The sequence below is a fragment of the Cygnus olor genome, chromosome 3 (assembly GCF_009769625.2).
Source record: "Cygnus olor isolate bCygOlo1 chromosome 3, bCygOlo1.pri.v2, whole genome shotgun sequence".
In the NCBI taxonomy this organism is placed as follows: Eukaryota; Metazoa; Chordata; class Aves; order Anseriformes; family Anatidae; genus Cygnus; species Cygnus olor.
Window position 1 is genome coordinate 91,970,568 of NC_049171.1, and position 27,481 is coordinate 91,998,048.

At 50.6% G+C, this 27,481-nt stretch overlaps 1 protein-coding gene across 2 annotated transcripts; it reads left to right on the plus strand.

Moving 5' to 3' along the window:
* The first annotated feature begins 265 nt into the window (after positions 1-265).
* FOSL2 (FOS like 2, AP-1 transcription factor subunit) lies at positions 266-27,425 on the plus strand. Of its 2 annotated transcripts, none has more exons than XM_040550930.1 (5): positions 266-420; positions 461-683; positions 4,987-5,241; positions 8,176-8,283; positions 9,759-15,657. In XM_040550930.1, the coding sequence occupies exons 2-5, from the start codon at positions 585-587 to the stop codon at positions 10,266-10,268; spliced, it is 972 nt and encodes a 323-aa protein (XP_040406864.1). In that variant the 5' UTR covers positions 266-420; positions 461-584; the 3' UTR covers positions 10,269-15,657. The 2 variants fall into 2 exon arrangements, 1 of the variants encoding a protein (XP_040406864.1); XR_005818066.1 differs by lacking the exon at positions 266-420 and adding an exon at positions 25,997-27,425 and having other exon boundaries at positions 427-683; positions 9,759-10,666.
* Positions 27,426-27,481: the final 56 nt, after the last annotated feature.

Below are 27,481 nucleotides of genomic sequence, written 5' to 3' on the forward strand. Positions count from 1 at the left end.
GCCGCTCCGCCGATCGCTTGATTTTGGGGTTTTGCCTCTCTTCTCCTTTTTTCCCTCCTTTATTCTCCCTTTTTCTTTTCATTTTTTATCTTCTTTCGTTTTTCTATTTTTTCTCTCCTTTTTACCTTTTTGTTTCCTTTTTTTCTTCTTTCCTTTTTTTCCCTTTTATCTTCTCTTTTTTTTATTTCTCTTTTCCTTTTTTCTTTTATTTTCCTCCTTCTTTCTCTTTTTTTTTCCCTTTTCTTTCCCCCCTTTCCGTCTTCTCGCTTTTCCGCCTTTTTCCCCCTTTTCCCCCTTTTTCCTTTTTTTTTTCCCTTCCCCCCTTTTTCCCCCTTTTTTTTTCTCTCCCGCCCCAAAAAAGCCTTTTCCAGCCCCGTTCCCCGTAAGGGGCGCACACACACACACACACACACACACACACGCACACACACACACACACACACACGCACACACACACACGCTCGCACCCAGCCACACCAAACCCCTCGGCGGCCGCGGCCAGGGGGCGGGGAGACGGCGGAGGGAGCGGCGGCCGGCGGTGCGGGAAGGCGGGGACGCGGCTCCCCCCGGCCCGACCTCGGACCATGTACCAGGACTACCCCGGCAGCTTCGACACCTCCTCCAGAGGCAGCAGCGGCTCCCCGGGACACCCCGAGACCTACTCCGGCGGCGCAGCCCAGCAGGTAGGGCCGGGGCTGGGGGTCGGGGCTGGGGCTGGGGGGGGGGGGGGGGGACCCCGACGGGAGGCGCGGGGCCGGCTCTCGCCCTCGCCGCCCCAAATTTCGGCCGGGGAGCTGCGCTGTGCCCCAGCCGGAGCGGGGCCGCGAGGCGCGGCTCCGCGCTCCTTTGCCTCCCCCCCCCTCTCCTTTCCCACCCGCTTTTTTGGGTTTTCCGCCGAAAACGCCCCAAAAGCGGCTCGTGCGCCTCAAGCCGGCACCTCCGTGGCAGGCGTTACACAACCGGGCCGGTTATACAAACGCAGCCCATTTCATAACTTGTTTACATCAGCCGCCCTATCCCCACTCCGGGGCTTTTTTCGGGGAGTTGCGCTCCCCCCCCCCGCCCCGTTTCTCCCGATGGTGTTACGCGGTGTGCGAGCAGCGCTGCCAGCCCCAGCGCGTCTCCGCATCCACAAGTCATAGGATCGTTTAAAAAAAAAAAAAAAAAAAGTCCGGTACTAAAGTTTGCCAACCGTACCAGCCCGTGACATTCCTCGCATTAAAGAAGTTTTACCAGAAATGACTCGCCGCGGTTCCCAGCCGCCTCCCAGCGCATCTCGTGGGTGCCCTCTGCGGGCTGCGCCGAGGATGGAGGCTTCCAGGGAGAGCAGCTGGCGGCCGGAGCCCTCAACGCTTCCCAGCCGGCTCCGGGACGAGGTGGGCGAGCGGGGAGAAGCCGAAAAAGCTGGAAACCCTTGGCTCGCCCTCCCCTCCGCCCGCTCAGCCCAGGCACCGGCGTCCGGCACTCGCTCCAGGAGGCTGGGAGAGGCTGGCGGCACCCAGCCCCGAGCTGGCCGAAGGGGCTGATGGCTGTTTGTTGGGTTTTTTCACTCATTTTTTTCCTTTCCCTCTTATTTTCTGGTGGTGCGCGTCCTCTCCAGGCAGCTCGCGTGCGGGCGCCAGAGCCCAGTTTCCAGGGTTCCTGCCTGCGCCGGGGCTCTGCGCGGGACGCCGGCTCAGCGATGTTTTCCTTAGGAGTCTGGGCAATTTCTCAAGGCCCCGTGCCGTCTTTCCCTTGATCCCTACAGATGTTGTAGATTAGGATCAAATGCGAGCGTTGCCTTTACCCTAGGAACGGGGCTGCTCTGCTGATCCTGGGCTAGGGGGATCTGCAGGGCTTTATCGCCACAGAAAATATGCATTGTAGAAATTTTTTCTTGTCTTTTTTTTTTTTTCCCAAAGCAAGGAGAGATGCATCAGTCACATGTTTGAGTGGAAACTGTGACTCGAAGCCAAAACTTTGATGCTTTTTAATTATTTTTCCCATGCAACGCAGCACTGGAACATTTTTCTTTCAAGTTGCGTGTCACGCTGTATTCCTAATCGCCGACTTGCCATGTGCTAAACATAGACTTTAATGGGAATAATTCGTGTGCTTTTTCAGACTGGCTGACTTTCCCCTGAAATACCCCCGTGCGGTGTCCTGTTCTCCTTCCAGGAGACGTTCAACACGGGCGAGCTGTCGGGGGCCTTTTATTTGTTACGGGATACGTCCCATATGCTCCAGATTTGATAATCAAGTGTTTGTTAAAGTCCCTCTGGGTGGATTTTTCTGGTGTTTTTGGGGTGTTGTTTTTTTTCCCTTGGCCGCTTCCGAGCTGGGACGTGCCCCTGCAGCCTGGCCCTGCCCTGCCTCGCTGGAGCCTCCTCGGGGCCAGTTGCTCTCCAGCCTGGCGTCCCGGGGCAGAGCCGGGGCTGAGCTCGGGCTCTTGAACCCTTATCAACAGGACTCCTCCTCGGTCCTCGTCCAGCTGCTGCTTTTTTAAGGATTCCTTCTTCCGTCCGCGTGCTGCATCTGTCCCGTGGTGCCGTCGACACGGAGAATGGAGCCGTGCCTCTGGCAACCTCTCTTGGGCCAGAGCAGGAAAAGCTGAGGGCAGCAGCCTTTTGGGGTGGCGGAGCTGGTGGCGGTGTGGTGCCCTAGTGGGGAAGGTGAGGTGCATGGGGAAGGCCTGGCCGGTCAGGAAGCGGTGCAAGGAAAATCCAGCCGTGGCCCAAAGTGCCTGCATCTGAAGACTTAGCCCGTCACAGCAGCGTGCCCCGTAGTTATCTGGGAAAAATACAGCCTTTGGAGTGTTTGGGGGAATTCCGTAGGATATTTTAAGGGATTAGAAAGGAAGCTGGTGGCAGCGATGGGGCATGGCACAGACAGGGGATGCCTCCTGCCTGCTGTCAGCCCCGGGCCTGAAAGCAAGCCCGCGGAGCTGCAGAGGGATGTGTCTGGAGTGAGCAGCCCTATTGCTGACCGGGAGACCTGTGCTAGGGATAGAAAAGTCCCGGGTCAAACACAAGAGTGATTGCCTGCGGAGTAGCCGCTTTATTAATAGTGTGGAGCCTGATGTTTGTGTCAGACGTTCGTACCTTGTGTGACTGACTTGGTGATGGGGCTGACTCGCCTGGCCCCTGCTGGGAATTTGTAGCAGGGTGCTGGAGGCTCCGGTAACGTGGCGCCGCCGTGAAGGTTTCCTCTGGAGCCGTGTCTGTGCCCAGCAAAGCACCAAGGCATCTGGGTGCGTTGTGCAGCCAGCTACAGCTTTCGGGTGTCGCTGCCAAGAAGGCAGGGCTCTTTCTTCTCTGGTTTTTGGGTACAGGAGGGGTGATGGCGCAGGTAGGTTTAAAAAAAAAAGAAAAAGTGACTTGTGGAGCTGGAAGCAGAACTTGCGTCTCTCGACTTGAGTACCTGTGGTTTAACTAGCCGCGCGCTTCCTTCCTCCTGCGAGGTTCAGGTCCCTCTGTAAGGGTGTCGTGGCTGTGGAGGCACCGAGGCTCCCTCTCCTGTGCCATGGGGGCACGGCCTACACTGGGCAGAGCACAGAAGGGGGTTTTCACCAGGAAATTCCTCTGCGGTGTTTACAGCTGGCAGCCCCGGGCCTCCAGAGCCAGCTGGGAGAGGCCGTGAGGATGGCATTTACAGAGGCGTGGGGTGAGCTGAGGCTGTGCCAGAGCCCAGCTCCAGGTGAACCTCGCAGGTTCTGGTGGGGCTTCTGCCACGGTCTTGGTGCCACTGCCATCCTCCTGCCACACTGGATGCATCCCTGCCTTCTCTTGTCCTTTCTTTCTAGATCTAGGGCTGTCCAAAGCTGTGAACTGGCATTTGTCTGTGTGCAAACTGGATCTTCTCTTCTCCGGGCCTTGGCAGCTGGACTTGTGGCTAAAACTGGCCCCAACGCTGTGGCTATCAGCGTGTGGAATACTGTTTGCAGTAGCCTTGGTTTAACAAAGCGCTTGGGCAAGGTGCTTGACTAGGCACACCCTGAAAAGGAAATCTGTGTTGGAGAGCTGTCCCTTATCTGGGACGCTTACCTGGGCTGAGGTCAGGCTGATGCAAGGCCCCTCGCGTCCCCGGGAAGCTGGTTTGCTGACCCGAGAGCGTGCCTTCCTCACAGGATCGCGGCAAGGCTTTCACGCTGCTGGTCCTACGAGCCCCATCCCTCGCACGGTGAGCGAGGCATGCCTGGCTGTAAAGCCTACTCTAACCATTGAAAGTCTCCTGAAGGGAGTTCTTCGTAGACAAAAGCATTCCTTCTCCCCTGCTTCCCCCTCCGGGGACAAGCAATTGTTTTCCTGGCGGTTCAGTGCCAGCATATTATCCAGATGGATTTACCTCTGTCTGAAACAAGGTGTACACATATTTGGGAGGCGATCATTACCTACTGCCTTGGTTTTACTGCTGCCTTGTTTTGTCTAGACAGTGCAGAGAGCTGCAGGGAACTTGTCCGATCTCAATCCTGAGACCTATTTTACAGGCTGCTATTAAAATACATATCCCTGCACGTAACCATCCCAGGGCCGGCTTTCTCGCGCCGTGTGCGCGGCAAGCACGGAGCCACCGAGTGAGAAGCAAGCTGCCGCTCTGGCCATACCGAGCCAGAATTTCGGGGGAATCCTTGGGTAGAAAGCTTTGCTCTCCGCTCGGTAACAGCATTTCAGAGCCCAAGTTTCTCTTCCTTTTCTTTGGACTGGCAGAGAAGTGTTTTTCTAGAAACTCCTTAATTCCCCTTTCGCCCCACGCCGGAAGGAGCGGTGGACCCACGCGGGAGGCAGCTTTGGGGAGGGCTAGGGGAGACCAGGATGGGACTGGGCGAGGGCAAGGCCTGGGGGCAGCCCAGGGTGCTGCATGGGCACCAGAAGCAGTGCCTTTGCTTCAGGCAGTGCTCTGACCCTCACTGGTGCCGCTCCTGAGGGCCTGGCTGGTTTCTGAGTACGTGCCATGTTCCGCTTTTTCTGACGGTTTCTTCTTTTCTCCCTCCCCTGCCTTTCCTCCTAGAAATTTCGAGTAGATATGCCAGGATCAGGCAGTGCTTTCATCCCCACGATCAACGCCATCACGACCAGCCAAGACCTGCAGTGGATGGTGCAGCCCACCGTCATCACCTCTATGTCCAGCCCCTACTCCCGCTCGCACCCCTACAGCCACCCGCTGCCCCCGCTGTCCTCGGTGGCCGGACACACGGCCCTTCAGCGGCCGGGCGTGATTAAAACCATCGGGACCACGGTGGGACGGAGACGAAGGGACGAGCAGGTAAGCACGGCGGGGAGGATGACGCAGGGTACGTCAGCAGTGGGTGTGAAGACGCCCCTGCGCCAGGGGAGTCCCCTGCTGCCTTCTCACGGCATCTCCCGGCCCCATGGGGAGAGCCGAGGTCTGTCCCCTGCTCTGTACGTGCGCGAGGGTTTCTCAGGGTGATGCACGGCGTGAGCTGGAGGGTGGCTTTCTTGCTGTTTCCTCAACGTGCGGCACGACTTAACCAATCTCCATCAAAGGCTTCGCACCGCGGGGCCGCGTTGCGGCTCGGTTTCAAAAGCAGGTGAAACTCTCAAGTCGAGCCTTGGGTTTCAGTTTGAGTGTCTCTGCCGCTCCAGGCAGAAGGAAACCCCTGAGCTTTACTTAGGTCACTTACAAAACTGATCCCCAAATTACATCAGGCGGTGTTTTGTGTCAGAGCTGTGACCACCTGCGCTGCTCCAGTCCCGCTTTGGGTGATACCAGCATCGTGCAGCTCCCCCAGAGCCAACCACCAGTGCCAACCAGCATCGAACAGCTCCCCCAGAGCCCTTCCAGTCTCACAGAAAGCCTTCTGGATGTCCAGGATCTAAATCCACCCTCCCACTGCAAGCATGCTATCTCCTGACCTCTTTACAGCAGTGAGGCGGGGAGCCCACAGGCGCTGCCATCCTGGTAGCATTCTCACAGCTGGGTGGGATGGCTGGTCCCACTGCTGCCCGTGCCCTTTTAAAGAAAATCTGAGTGATTTAGATCTCCCCAAATCATCCCCAAGCAGCAGTTATGTGGGTCACCACAGAGGAACGTAACAGGACGTGCCACGCACACTCTGCACGAACAAGCTGCTGCGTGAGGCCTGTTTCTAATGAGATGGCGGCCCTGCATTTAGGTTTTTAGGTCTGTTTTGATCCACAGCCCGATTCTGTTGCATGGAGGGCACCTAGAGGTCCCGCTGAAGTCCTGCTTGTGCTGGGTAGGACAAGCCTGAGCCCCGCTGGGGCTGGGTGAGGTGCCGGCCTTCCCGCTTTCCCACAGGGCCGGTGTCCAACACCAGGGAAGCTCTCACGAGAACTGGGGGAATAATTAGCAGCGGCTAATTTGTTTGACAAATGCTGCCTCTGTGCTCACAAACTGGCCGTGAAGAGATCACCATATTCTCGGGTTTATTTGTTGTTGGGAGTTATTTGCGGAAGGATGCCTGCCAAGCAATTCCTGGCCTGTGGCTTGTTTGCAAGCCGTTCATTGCGGGTCATTCACATCCAAGTCTTTTTGATTAGACACGTGCTACGGCAGGACCCGGGCGGTTCGCCGTGACTCTTTGGCTCAGGTTTCCACTGCTGGTGCTCGTGAGCACTGAGCCCGAGTGCCTTTTTGGAAAACCTTGTAGGAAAAGGGCCTGTCTTGATGAACGCTTCTGCCAGCGGCTGCACGCAGGGGGCTGGGACAAACTACAGCCAGCGCGTGCAGCAGGGGCACCGGCAGTGCCACAGCAAGCTGCTTTCAAACAAATCCAGCATCACTTCCAGAATATTCCTTTTCAGACCCGTTCTGCTGTTAAGCATGACCAAATTAGCGTTTTCAGCCCCATCTATGAGATTTTTAAACAGCATGGCCTCTGAGATAGATAACTTGGAAATGACTGAAGGCCCCGGGAGGGCTAATTTTGGTCCCAATGTATTTCAGTGAGATCTGTGCTTCTAAAGCATGAAAACGCTCCTGAAAACTGTCTACAGGGGCTCCAAGTCAGCCTGGAGTTTGTGTGTGTGCCTAATGTTTTTCCCTGCAGATATTGGTGCACAAATACACTCTAACCCCACACACCTACAGGGAATCGGGCAGGCAGGACTGTGCAAGGGTACTGCCGGTGAAATCATTGCCACCGTGCACAGGGACCCAGAAAAAAAAGCAGAACAGAGCGAGGGGAATGCCCAGGGGCTGAAGTAAACTCCCTGAAACTGCAAAGATCGAAATTAGGGAAATGAAGCAAACCAAAACAAACCAGAATGAGGTTAGAGTAAAACTAACACTGAAAAGAAAAGACGGTAGAAAGGGTTGAATATCTTCTTGTAATTTTGACATCCCCAAAGATACTAAAACTGAAAGCTTCTATGAAAAGAGGTGTTTTCTTCCCCTTCTCTGTTGACAAGTGCTCTGCCGGCCAGCCTGAGGAGGCTGAAGGGCCCGGCGTGGCGTGGGGCACGCTGCTTGCTGCTCCTGGGATTTATCAGACCTTGTCTCTAACCCCAGAAGCTAGGCCTGACCTCACTAGGTCTTGTGGGCTCCTGCTCACTTCCTCTGGTGTCGCAAGAATGTAACTCTCTGGGTTTCTATGGAATTGCTCCCGATTTACATCAGAGAGGATGTCAGCTGGCCTCAGGAAGCCCTTGGTATCACTGGAGCCTTGCCTGCTGATGCGAGAAACGCAGCCTGTTATCTCGCTGAGTGCTCCAAAATCTGAGGTCAGATTTTGGGGTGGTATAAATAATTGTTGCTTCACAGACTTCTTGAGAGCTCTGCTGATCTCGCTCTCTCTCCCCCCACCCCATCCCCGACCTTCAAGCTAACAACTATTTTTGTGTGGGAAGCAGCAGATATTTTCTTTCAAGAAAGAGGCACTTACAACATCGCGCTCTGGTTTTGCTTAATGTACCACCCAAGTTGTGAAACAATCAGAGCATCTTTTATCTGTTTGGCCTTGGTGCAGATTCACTGTCCTCTTACACAATCTTCCCCCTGCTCCCCACTCTGCCTTCTCCTCACCCTTCTGCTGAGACCCGGTGCTCACAGAGATACCGTGCGCTTTCATCTTCTGCTGACATCAGTGAAGAGGGGGAGTGCTGAGCATCCTGCTGGATCAGGCCTTTTTTCTGTGCGTTGCGGTTAAATCCTCACAAACTTCAAGGAATGCCTTGCTCAGATCTGATTGTGGGTTTTCTTGGCACTTGCCCGCAGCTGTCGCCCGAGGAAGAAGAGAAGCGAAGGATCCGGAGAGAGAGGAACAAGCTGGCAGCTGCTAAGTGTCGTAACAGGCGTCGAGAGCTAACAGAGAAACTCCAGGCGGTACGTGCTCTGCATGCATTTCTTCCCCCTTGTCGCTCACCCTTCGGACCAGCTCGCAGGGCATTGCTCTCCCTCTTCTAGCCTGTCTGGGGAAGATGCTGCAAAACACACGTTGCCTTCCCCTTCCAAGGCTGCCCAGTGACGTTGCTCCTCCATCAGTGGTGGTGAGGGCTCAGCAGCCTAAACTCCTACTGCTGGCTGCCCAAAGCATCTCAGGGGCTCTCTTCCTGTCTAGCCTGCCATCTAGCACGCATCTTCCTAGCTCTGGTCTCTGTATGTGAAAATAAAGATGCTGCGTGCCTCAGATGAAAGCCTTGAGGACAAAAGCACACAAGACTTCAGGATCATCTGAAAGCAGGATAAAATGAGGCAACGTTATGTGTACCTCTCAAAGCCATGTAATTTAGGCTAACCTGTCTCTGGCGGGGGTAACTGATCTTCTGCCCAAAGGAAGCTCTGCAGAGACGTATGGCTTGGTGCCATAGCGGGGAATAACTTATTATGCTAGAGACGGTGGGGATGAGTGCAAGAACTGTGGCATGGGTAACGGACTGACTGAAGAGGAGGCAAGGATGGGTTGTGTTGAAAGAGTCTGTAGGGAAGACTCCAGTACTCCTCTAAGAAGCAGCCTGGGTTTGGTTGTGTTTGATGATGGTATTAAGAATCACAGGAGTGAAAGCACACCACTGAACTGTGCTGCTGACTCAAATTTGGGAGGTGTTCTCTGTGTAGAGGAGGCAGGACAGCATATAGTAAGAATTTAAGGATTCTCATGACTAAACTAATACAAGTGAGAGGAGTACAAACTGGGATGTCATATCCTGAAGGACCAAGGGTGAGTACTTCTGTGAGCTCCTCACACTGGAAGATACTAATTGCTCACAGCTTGACTATGAGCCACCAGTGTGATGTGACCGTGGGAAAGGTAAATGGAGTAATCCTAGGATGCATCGAGGGATGATGATGCAGTGGAAATGAAAATGTTAGTCCTTTGTACGAGTCACAGGCAAGATCTCATCTGGAATATGAGCTACAGAAAGAAAAATGGAAACGGTTTAGAGATTACTGTATACTACCTCTCTCGAGGAAATGAGAACATGACCTAACCCTAACAAAATATGGTGAGAGGTGATCTTGAGTCCTCTCTGCTAAAGTGTCTGGCAGGCAGACAGCAAGTGTAAAGCGTTACTTAAGCCACAGAACAAGACAGCTGTAGAGGCTGGCTGTGAGAAAACTAGGGTGGGCTCTTGAGAAGACCATTTATAACCTTTAGATTGATGAAGTTTGGGAATAGCCTCCTGGCAGACAAAGGAAATTCAAAATACTCAGCCAGCAATGACCTGGTGCTTGCTTGGTTCATGACGAGGCTGGGGCGTATCTGCCCATGCCAGCTGGGAACTGGACTTGGTGGCCATGTTCTAGGTGAGGAACGGTGCCAGAGTCTGATACTTACTTATTTCCCCTTTTGTCTGCAGGAAACTGAGGTGCTGGAGGAGGAGAAGTCAGTGCTGCAAAAAGAGATCGCTGAGCTCCAGAAGGAGAAGGAGAAACTGGAGTTCATGCTGGTGGCTCACAGCCCTGTGTGCAAAATCAGCCCTGAGGAGCGCCGGAGCCCACCATCCAGCAGCCTCCAGAGCGTTCGGACTGGAGCGAGCGGAGCGGTGGTGGTGAAGCAGGAGCCCGTGGAGGAAGAGATCCCATCTTCCTCTTTGGTCCTTGACAAAGCCCAGAGGTCTGTCATTAAGCCCATCAGCATTGCTGGAGGTTTTTATGGGGAGGAGGCACTCAACACTCCCATCGTGGTGACCTCGACACCAGCCATCACTCCTGGCTCCTCCAACTTGGTGTTCACCTACCCCAACGTCTTGGATCAGGAGTCTCCTCTCTCCCCGTCCGAGTCCTGCTCCAAAGCTCACCGGAGGAGCAGCAGCAGCGGTGACCAGTCCTCGGATTCCTTGAACTCTCCCACCTTGCTGGCATTGTAATCCCCCCGTGGCCCCCCATTGCCAGTGTGTTACACCCCCCGCCCAGCTCCATGGGGGGAGCCCCTCTCCATGGGATTAGAGACAGGCACAGGATCGTTCAAGCACAAGGGCAGCAAGAACAAGGATGGGGAAATGCTGCAGCTTCAGGAAGGAGAGTGAGGACCAACGTCAGCTCCCTGGAGGCAGGAAACGGCAAGGGGAGGACTGACGCACCAGGACTGTTTGGAGAGGGCGACGTCCCCTCTGTAGGGACTGCCTATGGAAACCTCTTCTCAACCGTAATGGACTTGGGGAACACTCCTGGCCAGGACAGAAGGCGAGCTGCAGACAGTTGCTAGTCGTCCCTTTCCTTTGTGAATTGATCTGATCGGTTTATGCTCTGTGCTTAGATCATTCTGGTTAGTTGACCTTACAAGTTCTTCTTTCCCTCTCTCTCTCTCTGCTTATCATTTCCAATGTTGTCGATCCCATGACATTTCATCCAGTTGCTTTGAAGTCTAAAGGCTTGTTAGGATCTTTCCTCTTGGGACAGGCTGTGGGAAACTTTGCCCGGGCGGGAGGGGGCATGGCCAGGAGCTGGTGGGGGGACCAAGAGGAGCCCAAGGGCTCAGCGGCAAGGGCAGAGCTCATAACTGTGGCCTGTGGCAGAGACACAGTGAACAGAGAGAGCAGGAGGCTCGCGTGGAAGCCTTTTTTTCTTAAAAAGTAGATATATCTGTCCCCTTGGGCTCCTCAAAAACCAAGTTAGCATCTCAGGGCCAAAGTAGCATCAGAAAAGCTGCTGGGTTGGCACTTACCGGTGTCTTTGGCAGGGTTTTAACCCCAACTTGGTAGATACCAAATCTGCTGCTGGACTCATTGTTTACTTTTCCTGGGCTGCCTGCTCTCTAGAGAGCATTGCATCTTTCTCCCCGTCAGGGCTCCTGACTCAGATGCTGATCTCTTTCTGTTAGTAAAATCCTCTCCTCCCCTTGGCCATATTTGCAGACCATGCTACCAAAAAAGTGGCACCGTGTGCTATAAATCCAGGAGACTGGCAGCGGATAACGAGGTGAAACCACCTGGTTGTGCCCTCGCTGAGCTTTTCCTTGTTGGGAAACAAGGCAGCACAGATCCACACAATTGGTACTGGCAGGTGGTGTTTGCTCAGAGCTCCTCAGTTTCCGAAGCTGGGGCGAAGGCAGGGGTCCAGCCTCCAGCACGGGCCTCAAGGAGCTCCTGACCAGGCAGCAGTGGCATAGCTGATCTGATGGCCTGCTCAAACAAAACCAGAGCTTCTGGTAACATCTGGTGCGACTGACAAATTGACACTGGAAGAAAATCAATTACCATTATTTGCATCTCGGTCATTGGCCTCTTTTTATGTGTTTGCAATGTAATTGATCTGGTTTTGTTGGGGTTGACTGGCCTGAAGATCCAAAGCCAATCAGGGGGCTCTTCCTTCAGCTTTGGGTCCTTGTCTTCTCCAGCCACCTCTGGGCTTAGCGCTAATGTTTGCTACTGAGAGCAGTCCCGTGCATAACCTATTCCTGCTTGGAGCCAAGCTCAGGCCCTGGCGATGTCAAGGCACTGATGAATCATGACCTTGTGCATACGAGGACTGCTCAGCTTGCCAGCTAAGCTGCTTACGGGATAGCTCTTTAGTCCAGTCTGTTGAAGCTGTGGTGGCAGCTATTTATTCTGATGTGAGCTTTTCTTGTTTTCTTTTTTTTTTTTTTTTTTTAATTGGCTGAAACATGGGTATTTCTTGGTCAGGCTGGACCTGGAGAAATGCAATATGCAATGACAGGGCCAGTGCTGTGAGATGCTAAACTGCTGCAGTCCCTGCCAACTCCGCTGGGAATTAATAGGGCTCAGTCTTGTGGAGCCAGACCTTTGCTCAGCAGGGCTGGATTCCCTCAAACCCTGGCCAATGCCTATTCCTTGAGTCATTTCAAAGTGACACTACTTTGGCTGTAAAGGTAGACTTTCTTTTCTTTTTTTTTTTTTCCCAATTATTATTAATTTTAAACCCAGGTATTTGCCAGAGCTGCCAGAAATAGAAAGATATGAGCGATCTTTTTCCTTTGTAAAACTGATTCAGTAATTCAGGCTTTTCCTTTATTGCTTAAACATTTCCATCTCTATACCAGTGCTAGAGGTTTCAAATTGAGCTTAATAAGTAAAATTGATACAGGAGTCTGTTTGTCCTTAAATGATAATCAAAGCTTTTTTTTTTCTTTTTTTTTTTAAAATAAAGTAGACATTCAAATTTCAGTAGTTAGCACAGAGGATCCAGTTTTCATGGGGTTTTATGTAGATGATGTCACTTTAGGTGAAACCACTGTTTCTCTAATTGTCTCCGTTCTGCCAGGTGCTTGTTTGGGCCAGTCTGCATTGAGAATCTAAGACTGCTCAATAAAATGTCTCTACATGTCATTTCCACCCATTGTGGGCAGAATGCAGCACTGACAAATGGTGAATCCTAAAGTGATACAGATGCTTTTGAGGCCAGCTGGCAGGTCAGGAGCATTCCTGCTAGGGGCTTTAGGAAGTCAGCTGCCTCCTCAGACCTAGGTAAGCCTAACTCCTAGGGGGACAGTGAAAACATCTTCTAAAATACTGTTGATCCTTCGTAACAAATATCTTTTAATATATTGCTTGTCCCCTTTTTACTTGCAGTTCAGGTATGTTGACCATCTTGTTGGCTGCGTATCTGTCTGCTGGGCACACGCGCACTTTTAGAGGTGTGATGGCAAGTTTCTTGGAAAGGAAAAGGTTTATCTAGCTCTGACAAGTAGGCAGGTGGCATAATCCAGTTGCATTTCTGAAAAAATCCTTAGGCGTGGCCTTCCCTGCACGCAAACCCCGTATCTGCCAGCCTCCAAACGCCATCCCAGCAGAGATGTTTGTTTTCACGTTTGGTTCAGTCCTCTGTGATAGCCCCAGATTGGTCTCTACAAGTTACTTTAGCTTTTTTTTTTTTTTCCCCCAGATAGAAAGTTCTCATCCTAAACAGGAAGGTTTTAAATAAAGGGCCTTGCCACTCACCCATACCCTCTCCTAATCCCTTTGGGAGAGGCATGCATCCCAAGGAAGGCTGTGATTCCTACCTTTACTTCTGCTCACTGAATTGTTGCCAAAAGGAGCTGCTGCTGGCCCTTGCCCACTGCCTGTTGACTTGTCATTGACCTTCTCAGAGGTAGGACAGGAGCATCCCCTTTCCTGTCCTGTGAGACTGATGGGAGCGATTTCAAACAGCCGAGAAAGGGGAATCACTTTGCTATCTGAAAGAGCCCTGAACACCTCGTGCCTGCCCGTTTTCTCCCTCAAGCCTCTTCGAGGATGTCTGTGTTAGGACCGCTGGTCTCCTGCCTTCTGTATTTTGTGGATCAGCCTTAACTTTGTTTAGCTGTTGGCAGACAGGTACAGCTTGAAGTCTCCTGCTGTTTTGGTCTGGCTCTGCATACTTCTTTTCAGGTTTGCTGGTGTGCTTTTGGGAATCTTCCCCACCCCTGAAATAGTATTTTCCTTGAGTACCTTACCTGACGATTCCTAAATGTACAGGAATTCCTAAATGTGCCTCTACATTCTTCTGCATGCTCTGGGGATGCGGGAGCTGTTATAACCAGCATCTAACCAAAAGTTGTTGAAGTCAATAGCAAAAGGCCCAGGGAATTTCAGCTGGTGTTAGGCTGACCCCCTAGTGACTGGCCCAGTGAAGCATCTAATAACACCTGAAGTTAATCAATGCCCAACTGGGAGGAGCAGTAGCAGCCGCATTGAAGGAAACATTCAGCTTCTAGGTGATGTTTGCCATTCCAGTTTTGCCCTCGTTGTTCCTTCCCTCTCCCTGGTTGTGGCATTGCTTTCATCTATTCCTTTCTTGTAGGTGTGGAGACTGGATAAGTCTCAAACTGCTTGTGGTGTGACGGGATTTGGGACCAACCTGCTGGGGACAGTAGCTCTCTGTTGTGTTTTTATAATTATTATTTAAATGATCTATTTAGTTCTGAACCTTTAATTTTGCTGCTTACTGTATGTAGGATCCACCTGGCCTTCATCCTAAATGAAAAACAAAAACAAAAACAAACCTAAGACACCCCCTCTCCCTGGTATCTTATTATTTATTGGCAGGCAGCCATTTTGTGCCTGCTCCAGCAGATCTGCCCGCCATTAATTTAACATCCTCCCAACTCACATTCCTGGTGTTCGGTTGTTGCTTTTTTGCTTTTTGTTGTTGATTTTTTTTTTTCTCATTCTAAAACAGACTTCTGAAATGTAAGAAACCTTATTATTTTGACACTTACAAGTTCATTTTCATTAGGAAGGCCAAGTCAAACATTTTAAGAGGTGGGGGGAACAATCTACTTTTGTTTCTTATTTATTTATCATGTTTACATCTTTTTTTTTTTCTGTTCAAGACTTGGATATAATAAAGAAAGCATTAAAAGTACTCCCATCTTCTTCTTTTTTTAGGATAATATTTTTTTTCCGATTCTTTAAATAAAAGATTCTGGGTTTTGTTGTCTGTATAAAATGTAAAAAGAGATATGTTTCTAAAGATGCATTATCATTCCTCTGTGAACAGTAGGTGGAGTTGAGGACAAATCTCAGAATACAAGATAATAATAAAATCCCATCCTGTTTTACTTAATTGTTCCCCTCTTATCCTGTATGATTAAAGGGTTATTCCACTTTCTTGTTTGTGGTTACTTGATATTAAAACCATATTAAAATGTGTAGAAAATAGGTATCCAATTGTTTTTGCTCAGTGAGAGGATAAAATGTTGTATATATCTTGATATACTGTGTAGTTCAAAGTAACATCAATACGGGATAGTGCATCTTTATTAGAGCGATAAGTTACTAGTGTCACTAAAGTCTACTTTAAGATCCTCAGATATAGAAAGGGCCTGATTCTGATTCCACTTTCCTGTGGAAGTTGAAAACATCAGTAGCATTTCGCTGCTGCAAAGCGAGTGTTAGAGGTGGAATCAAGCCTCAGCGATTAGTATCTGACCATGAGGATAATTGAAGGTTTGGGGGCACCATTATCTTTTTTTCCTCAAAAGTTTTAGCTCATGGTTTTTCTTTTTTTTGTCTGCAGTGAAATAGTTTCTGCCAAGGAGGTTCTTAAAGGTGACTGCTGAATTGGGACCCTTCTTTGCTCGTTGTGATCTTGGTATCGTTCTTGCAGTCCTGGAGAATCTCAGCTCTGAGGTGTTCTCTCTGGTGTTGTCTCTTCTCTGTTCTTGTTATTTTACTGTAATACAGGCCTACAGTATTTGCACTAAAACAAAAAGCTTGTTAGAGAAAGCTTGCTGCTATGAAAGAAAGAACATATTAAAATGGTTTTGCTTTTACAATTTTAACTGAGTAGCATTTTGTAGAATAAAATCAATTTAGATTGAAAAGAAAAATGACTTTTCTTTTTTCCTCTGCACTCCCTCCCCCATACTCCTTTCTTTCTTTCCCGTCCCTAGGTGGTGTGATGGTTCCCCCCCCTACCCCCCTTCTCCTTTGGTGCTCAGTTGTAATGATTGGCTGTATTGTTGACTATGCTGCTGAGAGTTATGACACTTGTAAATCTTGTTTTAATGACATTGTGGACACTCTTTTGTATAGCAAGAGCTAACTGGAGTTCTTCTCTCTCTGTTAATTGAAGTCATTAAAAAGCTCCCTTTGCCATGAACAATTAAAAGCTTGCATGTTCCTTCAATATGAACAAATGGGTACAGCATTGCCAGGTGCCCGACTGTAGCACATTTCAGGGCTTCTTTCATTAGAGCAGCTGCAATCCAGACAGCTGTTAGTGGCAACAATGGTAAATGGGGCAGAGGCTAGCAGAACAGACCACCTGGGCTAAAAGGCAAATAATGCATTAATCCTTTCATCTTTGCTTCAAAAAGAAAGGGATAGAACTAGAAAATGCATGCTGAGGTGACCTTATTATTTTAATTTTTTTTTTTTTTTTTATCCACTGCTTCAGCCAGAAGGACTCAAAGCTCTGGAAGCTTGGGGTGGGGTGGACACCATGGTTGCTTCACTGGCAGTGAGCAGGAAGTTAATATGCAATTGCCTGGCTCTCCTGGGAAAAGCTGCAGTCTCTGGAGTGGAAGGAACCCAGACACGCCAGGTTAGGAGTGGACGATGTAAAAATACAGTGGCGGGGAGGAGATGGTAGGTGAGTCATGGTTAGCCAAGCTGGCCTCAGGCCAAGCTGCTTGTTACTCATGGATTTCCTTAGCAGTAATGTCTACTTTGGTTTCCTGCTGGTCCCTGTCCCTGTCCTCTCCCTCTCTTTTTTTTTTTAACCCCTGTGTTCTCACAGTGCCATAGGGGAAGGTGATGAGAGATGTCGGTGCGACTTATGTGGCTCGTGCTTGAAAATACTTGTGAAGTCATGGGGAATGCTGAAGGTATCAGTCACCAGAATGGGGAATACGTGCACACGCCTGTGTGAAGTGAGCTCAGTGGTCAGGAATCCATGTTGTAGGAAAGCTGACGTGAAGCTGGCATGGGTCGGTGCAGGCTGTAGAGTTGGAGTCAGCTTTGGGGTGCCCCATGGGGCCGAGGATGACACACTGAGGGAGAGCCTTTGGGAGGCTTTTTCCAAATGCACTTGTCCTGGTGGGGCTGAAGGAAAATAGTTATTCTTGGGGGGGGGGGGGTGGCAATTATAAGGAAATATGCTGAAGGATCCATCTTTTAATGTCTATCTCCACAGAGCCTCGGGCATGGGGGAGTCTCCATTTTATCTCCTACTACACGCAAGCTTTCCTGAAGGGGAGTGCCTCAAGGGTTTTCTGCCTCACTAAGGGCTTTCCCATTACACTGGTGCACAGAGGCATCCAGCCCCAAGTCTGTAAAACCAGCTCCTCTGGCAGCATCTCCCCTTTCCCGCCCCCTCCCAAAAAATGGCTAACAGAAGGATACGTCCTTGCTTGCCTGCTGCCACCCCAAAGTGATCCCTGCGCTCCTGAAAGCTGGCAGCGCCCTTTGAAAGGGGTTAACGATGTTTGACTGCAAATGCTAGTTGCAAGGCTGGGCCTCCCACCTGATTTCCTTCCAGCACCGGCTGGTCGTGACTGTCTTTTGTCACCATTAGCTCACAGGTGCTGGAATGTCCGCACCGGTTACCATCATTTGGTTTTGAAAGATGAAATTACACAGCTGAGCAAACTGCTTCCCACCAGTCTTCTAGCTGTGGGAGGCTGAATTCTACCACATTGACATGGAAATTGTGTTTTTCCCGACATCCCCATCTTGGTTTAGATCTCCAGTTCATGTAGGGAATTCCCCCTCCTTCTTAAACAGGCTCGCCTCCCCCCACCCTGCCATGCTCAGATCTTGTTGTGCAAGTGAGGGATCTGGTTGTTATCATGGGGAGAGTGTTTGCTCCCCAGCGGAGTTGTGCTGGAGGGGAGGTTGCCTGTTCCTTTGGCAAGGAAAGGATGCAAAAACCATCTGTGCCAACAGCTGGGTTGTGATCAGTTGATGGCCGGATGGCGTTTTTATGGAGTACGTGAATTAAGAGAGGCTCCCGGTTCTCTTTTACCTGTCCATTCCCCATCATACTAGACTCATCCCTGATTTTTCCTCATGGTCACATTTCTTAGTGAAGTTCCAAGAAGTGGTTCATCTCCCTGGGCAGCATGTGAGGGCAGCCTGGTCTTCTTGCACATTCAAAAGTTTCTTTCCACAGCTCTAGTGTAGTTAACCTTGTGCTTTCTGCTGCTCTGATGGAGGGGAGACCCTACCTGGGGTAGATCTTTTGTGGCAAAAACAATCCCAGAAGACCTGAATGTATTATACCAGAGACAGCAAGGTGTCACATGAAGGTTTTTTCGTGGTGGTTTTATTTATTTTTTTCCATCCTCTTTAATTTGGTTTAGAATCTGCATGAGCAGCTACGGGAACACTGCAGAAATTCTGCAGCCAATGGAAAGAATAAGTCTGTGCTAAACTCTAAGAAAACTTAATGGCAAGTGGAGCTGGAGTGGGAGTGTGGGGGAAAGGAGAGCATCCAGAATGCTGGTTTGAAGTGATGTTTCCACTGTCATGTGGGAAGGATGTGACAGAGGAAAACTGTGACATGGTTATTGCATCAGATACACTGAAGTGGAACAAATGATACTCCTTTTTAAAGAAAAGAAAAAGGAAAAAAATACCTTATGGTCCTACTCCTACTGATGACTGTGACCTGATCCTCCTGAAGTTTCATTTTGTCATAACAAGTTCTCGAGTTCCATTGCAACGGTGCAGTGTTTTCTGCTCTGCCTCCTGTGGCACGAGAGGCCCCCATCCAGCAGTGTTTGGCCACTGTTAGCATCAGGAGCAAAATCAGGAGATAGATCATCAACCTGTGTGGAAGCTGCTGGCACACTCTCATAAGGCTGAGGTTTAAAAGAAGGTTTTTAATGTGTGTTCTAGTGCAGTGAGATCCAAGACACCTCAGGAAGACTTTCCTCAAAGAAGAAACCTCAAGGCTCCCAGGGAGGTCATGGAGTCGCTGTCCTCAGAGATACTCAAAACGTAGGTGGACGTGGCTCTGAGCAACCTGCTGTAGGTGGCCCTGCTCCAGCAGAGGGCTGGACTAGACAATCTCCAGAGGTGCCTGCCATCCTCAACCATTCTGTGTTTCTGCTTTTGACTCTATGTAGTCCAGAAGTACTATATTGAAAGCATATTTCTCTTCCCCTCTGCACTGCTATCACATTTGAACTACAGAATTCCTCTGTACTAAATATCAGCTTTTCTGATGCTGGCTATGTGAGGTCAAACAGATAAGAACTAGGCTGGGAGGAGGATATCATGGCAGACAAGAATGTAAACTGTTCGGCATGCCACAGTGTGAGTCTCAGATTTCTCTTTTTATTTTGCATGCTCTGTTCCACAGACTAGTGTGGGGGAAGAGAGGGAGACAGGCCTTACATGGCTGTAATCTACAGCCTGCATCCCACAAATGACTGTACAACTCTGCAAGCTCATAGGCAGTGCCAGTACCCATTGCCTATTTGCCTTTTGTGGGCTCTCATACTTTTTTTCCTCTCTCAGGAATAAGTTTTTCAAGTTTCCAGGAAAGGTAAATTTGGGTCTACAGCCGGTGAGCTTAGGTGAGTGCGTGGATCAGGCAGACTCCATCAGCTGAGCGTGCACACTCCCTCTGGTCCCCTCGCCCCCTTTTCTGTAACCCTAACTGGGCTCCCAGACTCAGCAGCATTCATCAGCGTCTCCCAGTGATGACACACACACTGCTGCTGGTGGTTGTTGATGTGAGCATCCACGGCAGGAGACAATGTTTGTTTTGGGCAGAAGGAAGAAATAGGTCAGTGTTTTCCCTTTGAGGAGCTCAGGTTATTCAAGTGCTGGATGCTCTAACATGGGCAGAAAGGTACATTTACCAAGTTCATAAAGCACAGCCCTACTCTGACCTCTCAAAGCCGGGGCTTAGGGCGAGGCATGAGCACCAGCCATGGGCAATGCCAGAGCCTCACACAGCAGGAGCCAGCCTCCGTAGCCTTCGTCCTGGGCTGATGAGAACTCTAGCTGCAATCCTCTGCTCCTCCCTGCCTGCTACAGGTCATGGGGGTGATGGGAGATGTTAGCTGTCTTTTCTAGCCTCCAATTCAATGTTTATGAGCCATGAGGACTGTGATTAAATCTCTACTCTGAGCAATGTTCTGAGGCCATACTGGTATCTAATTACCTTCTGCACTTCTGGCGGCTGAGGAAATGAAGATCTGTCTGTGACACTGTCTGTGGTGAAAGGGAAGAAATAGGAAAGGAGAGTGACGCCTTCAAAACATCGGCTTCAGGTGCTTCCCCTGGCTCTGCGCGTGTTCTTCGGTTGGCACCTGCAGCTGGGATGAGCGCTCACCCTGCAGCGGTGCTCTTCCTCCTTTCTGCTCCTGTCACCCTGATGCAAGAGGTTTGCTGCAGCAGCCATCACCCCTGTCCAAGCTTTCCCCTGGCTGCTGCAGGGATCGAGGTTGTGCAGTGGGGGCACAGAGCAGAAGGAGCTGTGCAGTAAGGGTTTTGGCAACCCACAGACCCCAAGACACACCATGACTGTAGGAGGTCTGTGGCAACATGGACCTGCTTGTCCTAGAGGGCTGGAGGCAGGACCCTCCCAGGGAATGGCTTTTGAGAGTATGGTTGGCTGCTGTGGCTGGGTAGGTCTGTCAACTACCTGTGGTGACTGTCCTTGTTTTGTTTTTCTTTCTTTTTTTTTTTTTTTTTCACTTGACACCAACTCTTAATTTCCTAGTGCTGCTTCTACCATTGCTCCATGGACATGTTCCTGGTGGTGGGGAGGGAGGAGAACCATTTCCACCACAGGGCCGTACGAGGGGCCGAATGCTGTGACCTGGTGCCATTGGGGAAGAAGCCATTAGTAATTCCTCCCGTGCAGCGGTTCCGCCTGCCCAGCAGGATCAATGGCGCCATCTCGGCCCCATTATGTTGACTCTGAATCAGTGAGAAGCGCCAAGGAGCTGGGAGGAGAGGGCTCCTCCCTGTGTGGGGCAGTGCTGCTGGCCCAGGACAGGCAGGTCTTCCTTTCCTCCCCCAGTTTTGGAAGAGGTGGTGAAGCATTTGGCTGCACTTGGGCTAGCCCAGACCCTCCAGGAGGACGGGTTGAGCCCCTGTTAGGGCATGTGCCAGGCTCCCCAGCCCCAGAAGCTTACATGGGTGCCTTGCTGCTGAGACCAGTCAGCTCTGCTGGCAGGTAGAGGCAGGGGTGGGTCTTGGAGCCATTTCCAGTGAGCGGGCTGGCCCTGGGGAAAGCAGGGAGGCCAGGGCGGCAAGGGGAGGCGGCGCCATTGCTCTCCTTCCCCACCTCCATGTGAGGCTGGGGGTCTGGCCTTCACAAAAGGGTCTCAGTGAGTGCTGGCCCATCCGTCCCCACACTGCTCACCGCCACAAAGAGAGCAGGCTTTTGAGCAAGACTATGCCATTTAAGGAGTTCCTCGGCTGAGTGAACCTCGGCTGACCTCAGGGCGCTGAGTTTCCAGCGCAGCCGAGCAGCAGCAGCGTTTCAGTTGAAAGCACGCCACCCAAAACTTCCCTCTGCGTCCCTGGAGGGGGGCCGCGAGGGGTGGGCAGCAAACGGCTGCCAGCAGAAGCCGAGGCAGCATCGAGTCAGCGACTCTTGGCCATGGCCAGGCTCCTTCCTAGGAAGGACTCTGCAGAGCAGCAGGACCAGCCTGCGTGTGGAGCAGCTCCAGCGGCTTTTGGCAGGCGCCTGGCCCCCAGCACCACCAGGCGCTGCAAGTCGGGACGCGGGAGCATCGCCCCAGTGATGCGGTGTTTACCGAGGTGAAAAACATTAACAACATGCACTCTGCTCCTCCTGTTGTTTCAACAAGATCAAGGTGTGTATGGGAGAGCCTCTGTGTATATACATGTGCATGCACACGCACTCACGGCGGCTGGCGCAGGGTGCTGCGCAGCACAGACGTTTTTCCAGGCGGGCTGCAGTCAATACTGACAAATACTGCATAGGTCCCGTCTTGCCCGCAGCAGCTTGGGTGCTTTCCTCCTGTTGTGAAAGCCCCTGGGTGGCTCTCAGCAGAGCCTCGGGTCCAAATGGAGCACGGTCCGGCTGCTGCTGTGCTGCCAGGAGGGTGCTTTCCCCTGCCCAGCGTGCTGCACAGGACAGGGGTTCGGTGCAAAAAATAATAGAAGAAGGGAAAAAAAAAATAGTATGTGAGATCATATAATTAAAGATGGTATCAGAATGTCTAATTAGGATGACTGAGAGAACTTGGCTGGGAGACGCAGCCAAGAGCTGAGTTAGTGTGTTTGCCAGTCCAAAGCTCCTTAACAGTAATTAATCCTTAAATGTCCAATTGTTCAGAGTTCAAGGAAACACCTCCTACTACTGTACTTTGTGTTCCTGTTAAGCAAGGAGACACAGCAGGGCGTGTGCCCTTATTCTGTAAGAGCGACACGCCTAGGGGTGTTGTTAGGAACTAGACCGAAGGTTGAGTATAATTATTAACTACCTAAGAGTTCCCAGCATTGCACAATTACCCAGCCCGCCTTGCAGCTGTGCGTTCGCCCGATTATTATTATTTTTTTTAAATATAAATGCTGAGCTTTAGTGGTGCATATGTACAAATTACAGCAAAGTGTCGTCTGGTCCCCTTCCAATGCAGTTTGTGTCACTAAGCCAGGAGGCTCTAGTGAAGGAGTCCGGGGAGGGAGCACACAGACATACATACACTCTGTGTGTGCAGCCAGGGAAAATCAGTGCTCTTCACCGAAATTCAACAGGCTGATTTACATCAGTTTGTAAATTTCACCCAGAGATTTTTTTTCCTTTGTTTTGATGCTCTCAGTGACTCTTGTATTAACATAAAAGCCTTGTCTATTTACTCTTGTGGGGTTCTTCATTCTGTTTGCATTTTTGAGGGTTGGTTTTGTTGTGTCTCTTTTTTTTTTTTTTCCTTTGTTGATATTAGGAGGAGAAAAAAGGTAAAGGAAAGAAACATGAGTTTGAAGGGTGAGTGGAGCTGCTTGTCCTGCTACAAGCACCATTCACTGGGCAGGTAGGAGGGCTGCTGCTGCAGGCTTTGTGGAGCTGAGCCCTCTCTCCTTGGTGTCGGCAGCAGCATTGCATATCGCTGGAAGAAAAGAGGGAGGCATGTGTCATTTCCTCAGATGCAGCATCATCTTTTAAGTCACCTTTCTGCTTTTTTACCCTCTCCTTTTTTTAATTCACCCTCTCCGGCAGGCGTGGCGATGGCCCAGCTGGGAGCCGGCCGGCCAAAGTCGCTTCTGCAGGGGATCATTAACTCGGGCGTCAGCCAAGGCCGTGCAGTGTTTATAAAACTCAGACAATTAAATGCCGCCGTCGCAGCCTGAAAGGCTATAATTGGAAAGCAGTATGTGACAACGTCCACCGAGAGGGACCGGCACCGAGGCGGGCTGGGCCGCGCCGTCCTGACGCTGTTTGCCCAGTGCAGGTGGCAGGAGGCCGGCCAGGGCCGTGCCAGGCAAACGCCCAGCTGGGATGGTCCCTGCCCTGCACAGTTTACACGCTACCTACTCAAAAACAAAGGCTGGGCAGGGAAGCGAGGGCAAAAAAGGACCAGAAGCTGTCTGGGATATGTGGGCTGGGTGCCCCAAGTGACCATGGTGATGCAGGTCCATGGTGGACTGGGCCTACTGCTCCAGGCTTTGGAAATGGCCATCATCCAGGCCCTGGGCCACAGATAGGCCTTGGGGTGAGGGTCAGCAGGATGCGGGCTGACTGGGGCTCCATGGCTGCAGATGGGGCAGCAGCCAAGAGCAGGGAAAATTTTTCATCAGGAACCCTCAGTGGTGGCCACACCATAGCCTGCCACTGGTGTCTCGCCCCTTTGCTGGTGCTGGGCCCTTGGGGTTGTCTGCACCTGCCTCCACTCTTGGCCTGTTTTGGGGCACTGCAGTGCCAAATGCAATTGATGCATGTCCCTCATCACTGGCCCTTGGGATCAGTGTCAGGCAGCTGCTGAATGTGCCCTCCAAGCAGATCCTCGTCATCCATAATGTCCGTCGAGCAGGGAGGATGCGGAGTACGGGGTTGGGAGCACCACAGCCCTGCTCCACGCTCTGCAACTGACTCAGTGCTGCACCTGAGCACATCCCTTCACCTTTTTGTGACTCAGAATTTTCATCTATCAATTAGGGATTTATGAGGTTTAATTAAGGTCTATGAAGTCCTTTAAGATCCTTGCTTGAAAGATGCTGTGCAGGCATAAAGTGGTGTACGCAATGAAGAAAACAAGAGAAATTAAATGCTCCAGACGAGAAAGAAGAGAGGGCAGGTTTCCCACTGCTTGGTCTCCCAATTACATGCTCTGTGTTTGGATGGCAACCTCACTTTAACCTGTGGACAAACGAACTTGTTCACCCCTTCTTGCAGCAGACAGGCGATGACGTGCAGCAGCGTCTTACTCATTAGTTAGCCTTCAGTCATCTTTCCAGAAGTATGAGCAACTGGGGAAGGGGGAAGGGAGCGAGGGCGGGCGAGGAGTATGAATTCCAGAGAAAAGGGAAGTATCAGCAAGCAAGCTAGGATGTGCAAGGGCCTTTATCGCTGCTGCTGAGATCTAGCTCTGCATAGTAACTAACAGGAATAGATCTCATCTGTCCCTAGAGGTACGTGCCCTGGAGCAGGGAAGAGCTGATGAGTTACAGCAGAGAGGAAGCAAGAGTCTTCTTATGCAAGGCATCTATTTCAGTGTCAGAGAGGTGGTAGACTCGACTTCAAGGAGCCTGAGGAAAGCATTTGAATCTAGCTGGAGTGAAAAATCATTTTATCTATGTGTGTATTTTAAGGTTAAGGCCTTGTTTGCAGAGGTTGCTAAACACATGCTTTGTTTGAAGCTCATGCTTAAATTTAAGCATGCGCTTAAGGCCTTTACTGAATGGGGACGTGCCCAAATTCGTTGAGGTGCTTGGCGGAAACCAGGTCTAAGTGGAGGGAGTCTGTGAGACTAGCAGGACCGGGAAGGTCATCAGGAACTGCAGAAAGCAGTGATACATGTACAGCCTTGCCACACTATTCATAAGGTCAGGATGACCTGGGGGAGAAATGGGCAAAAAGGAAGTTGCATCTCCAATCTTTATTTTCTCCTTTGCTTGCTGTACAAACAACCCCGTGGAAGCTGGCTCCAGTAGGTGTGGTCTGTGTATACACTCTTGGGTGTGCCGCTTTGTTGTGTTAAAAGGACCATTCCTCCCCTAAAAGCAAGTTTCCAGGTTGTCACCAGTTGTCACATCAAAACTCGTGATCCCTCCCATCCCCCACCTGCATGCCTTCCCTCTTAAGTAAGAAAAATGGAGTTGCCTGATGGGATGAAACCCCAGCCAGCACCGGGCTTGGTGTCTTGTCTTTGTCCCACACTGGTCTAGTACCCCTCTGTGTGTCTTCTGGGCTGCCAGGGAAAAGAGATCTGCATTATTTGCCACATGCCAGAACAGCCCCCTGTGTCTGGGGAGGCTGTCCTTCTTCTCATCGCCCCTCTTGGAAATGCTCCCCCAGTCAATCCAGCTTTCCTCCTGGGTTAAGCTTCCTGTTGGGCTGGCTGGTCTACTCTGTCTTTCTGAAAGTGCAGTGCCCCAGATTTGGCACAACATTTAGCACGGGTGAGCATTCTTCGGGATAAAGCATAATAATGACCTTCCATGACATGCTTATGACACTCCATTAGCATATCCCCAAACAAATGTTTTGTAGGATTTTTTTTTTCAATAGCAGAATACCATTGACTCATATTTATTACATGATCCACTCTAATTCCTCCAGATTCTTTGCCGTAATACTGTTGCTTAGCCAATTATTCCAAGTCATTCATTTGTGAATTTAATTTCTCCCTCCCGATCATAGTACTTTGCTGTGTTTTTATTGAATTTTATCCAGCTGATTCTGAGTGGCTTTTGCAATTTATTGAGATCACTTGAAATAATAACGTGCAGATTAATTGTTCAGAAAATCCTACGCACAGGCCCATGCCTGCACCCATAGCTGGTTCCAGAGCCCAGCCTTTCCGTCTTAAAAACAAAGGCCTCCAGCACTTGATGGCATTCTTGCAATATGCAGCTGAAATGTCAGGATGAAGCCTGGCAAAGCTGTGAATTTTGGAAGGTTCTTTCAATGAAAATATGGAATAAGAGCATCTGTTCAGCTGGCAGTGGCTGTTGGTCTCCGATCATCTAGCAGTGGTTTGAATCAGTGATATTTTCTGTTATTACAGGTCTTCAGAGCATGCAGTCCCTGGAAATACGCGAGCTTGAAGTCAGTTTCTGGCTGTAAGGGCAGGAGCAGAGCTACAGCAGTGGCTGCACATGCGGACACCACCAGCTCGCATCAAGGGTCCCCTGGCCTGGGCTTTCCTCCTGAGGACTGGAACTGCTGCTCCACAGCCATAGGAGTGTTTTTCCCCGTTCCCAGCCAAAGGGGCCGGGAACGTGTTGGTCTCAGGAGCTAAATGTTGTAGGAATTTGGTGTCCTCTGGTGGCAGCTGTGAGAGTTACAGGAGGCAAAAGCAAGCCTTGCCCTCGCCATGCAGATGGCCATGGGCGCCAGTGGGCCGTCCCTGGGCCTCGTTCCCCAGGCGGAGCACTGATATTCCTTTCCACCTGCACTGTAAATATTCCTGTGCCTGCCTGGCATCTCTTGTTTCTATATGCTCACCCCTCCTATTTATTTTGTGCCTGGGAAGCTGCTCCCCTTTCAGGAGCGCTGAGGGCTGCGTGACTTTGGATGTAAGACTGACTTGGTGGTTGTTGCTTGTTGTTCACCTGGGATTTCCTTCATCTCGCAAAAGGAAATTTAACTTCTGCAAGGATCTCTGCATAGTTGGCGAAGGCCTTTGCTGCTTGCCTTTGCATGGTCCTTAAGGAAAGTAGCTGCTCCTAGTTTCAAAGGCCTTTTAATCCACTTCTTTGCAGGCACTGAATCTGTTACTGCCCAGGCTTGCCCAAATGTGGTTCCACTCACCAGGTGAAAAAACTGGCGAGCGAGAAGGCACAGAGCACCTGGACAGGCCATGCTAGACTCTTTTTTTAGCCACAAAACAGGTGAGAGCATCTCAGAGCACTGTGTAGATGGTGAATACTACAGTGGGAGGACGCGTTTGCCACAACTTGTGGTGTTTAAAGTACGTCAAGGGAGCATGCTGAGCCTTATGCTCCTAGCTCCAGGTGCCTCTGCTGGATCCGGACAAAAAATGATCACTTGCCAGGAACTTGAAGTTCAATGGTCTGTGTTTGGAGCAACTGCAGTAAGAAGGGTTAAAAAGCCTCATTGCTTGTGAGGAAAAGCAGCCTTACCCCCCTTCCCCAACTCACCATCTATGTTACCACTTGGTAGTCTTCTCTATTTCAAGGGCAACACAGGCATTAATAATGCAAAAGGAATATAGCACAGCTGGGACTGCCTCATGGAGGTCAAAGGGATATGTTTTCTGACCTGTAGAGACAAGCTGAGAAACAGATTTCTACAGGTGAGTGAGGTTAACAGAGGATTTTTAGAGTGTGGGTAGGTGGACTTAGCCAGCCTGTGATGCGGTGGGACCTATACAGGCTGACCCTGCGGAGCCTGTGCATGGTACCTTCTTGTGGAAAGAGCTCGAGAGAGCACAGGAGAGTCAGGAGCTTCCCACACTGTTGCTGCAGTCACAGCTCTGGCTGAAAAAAAAAAAAAAAAAAAAAAAGAGCCCTTTTGTGGTGTGAATACA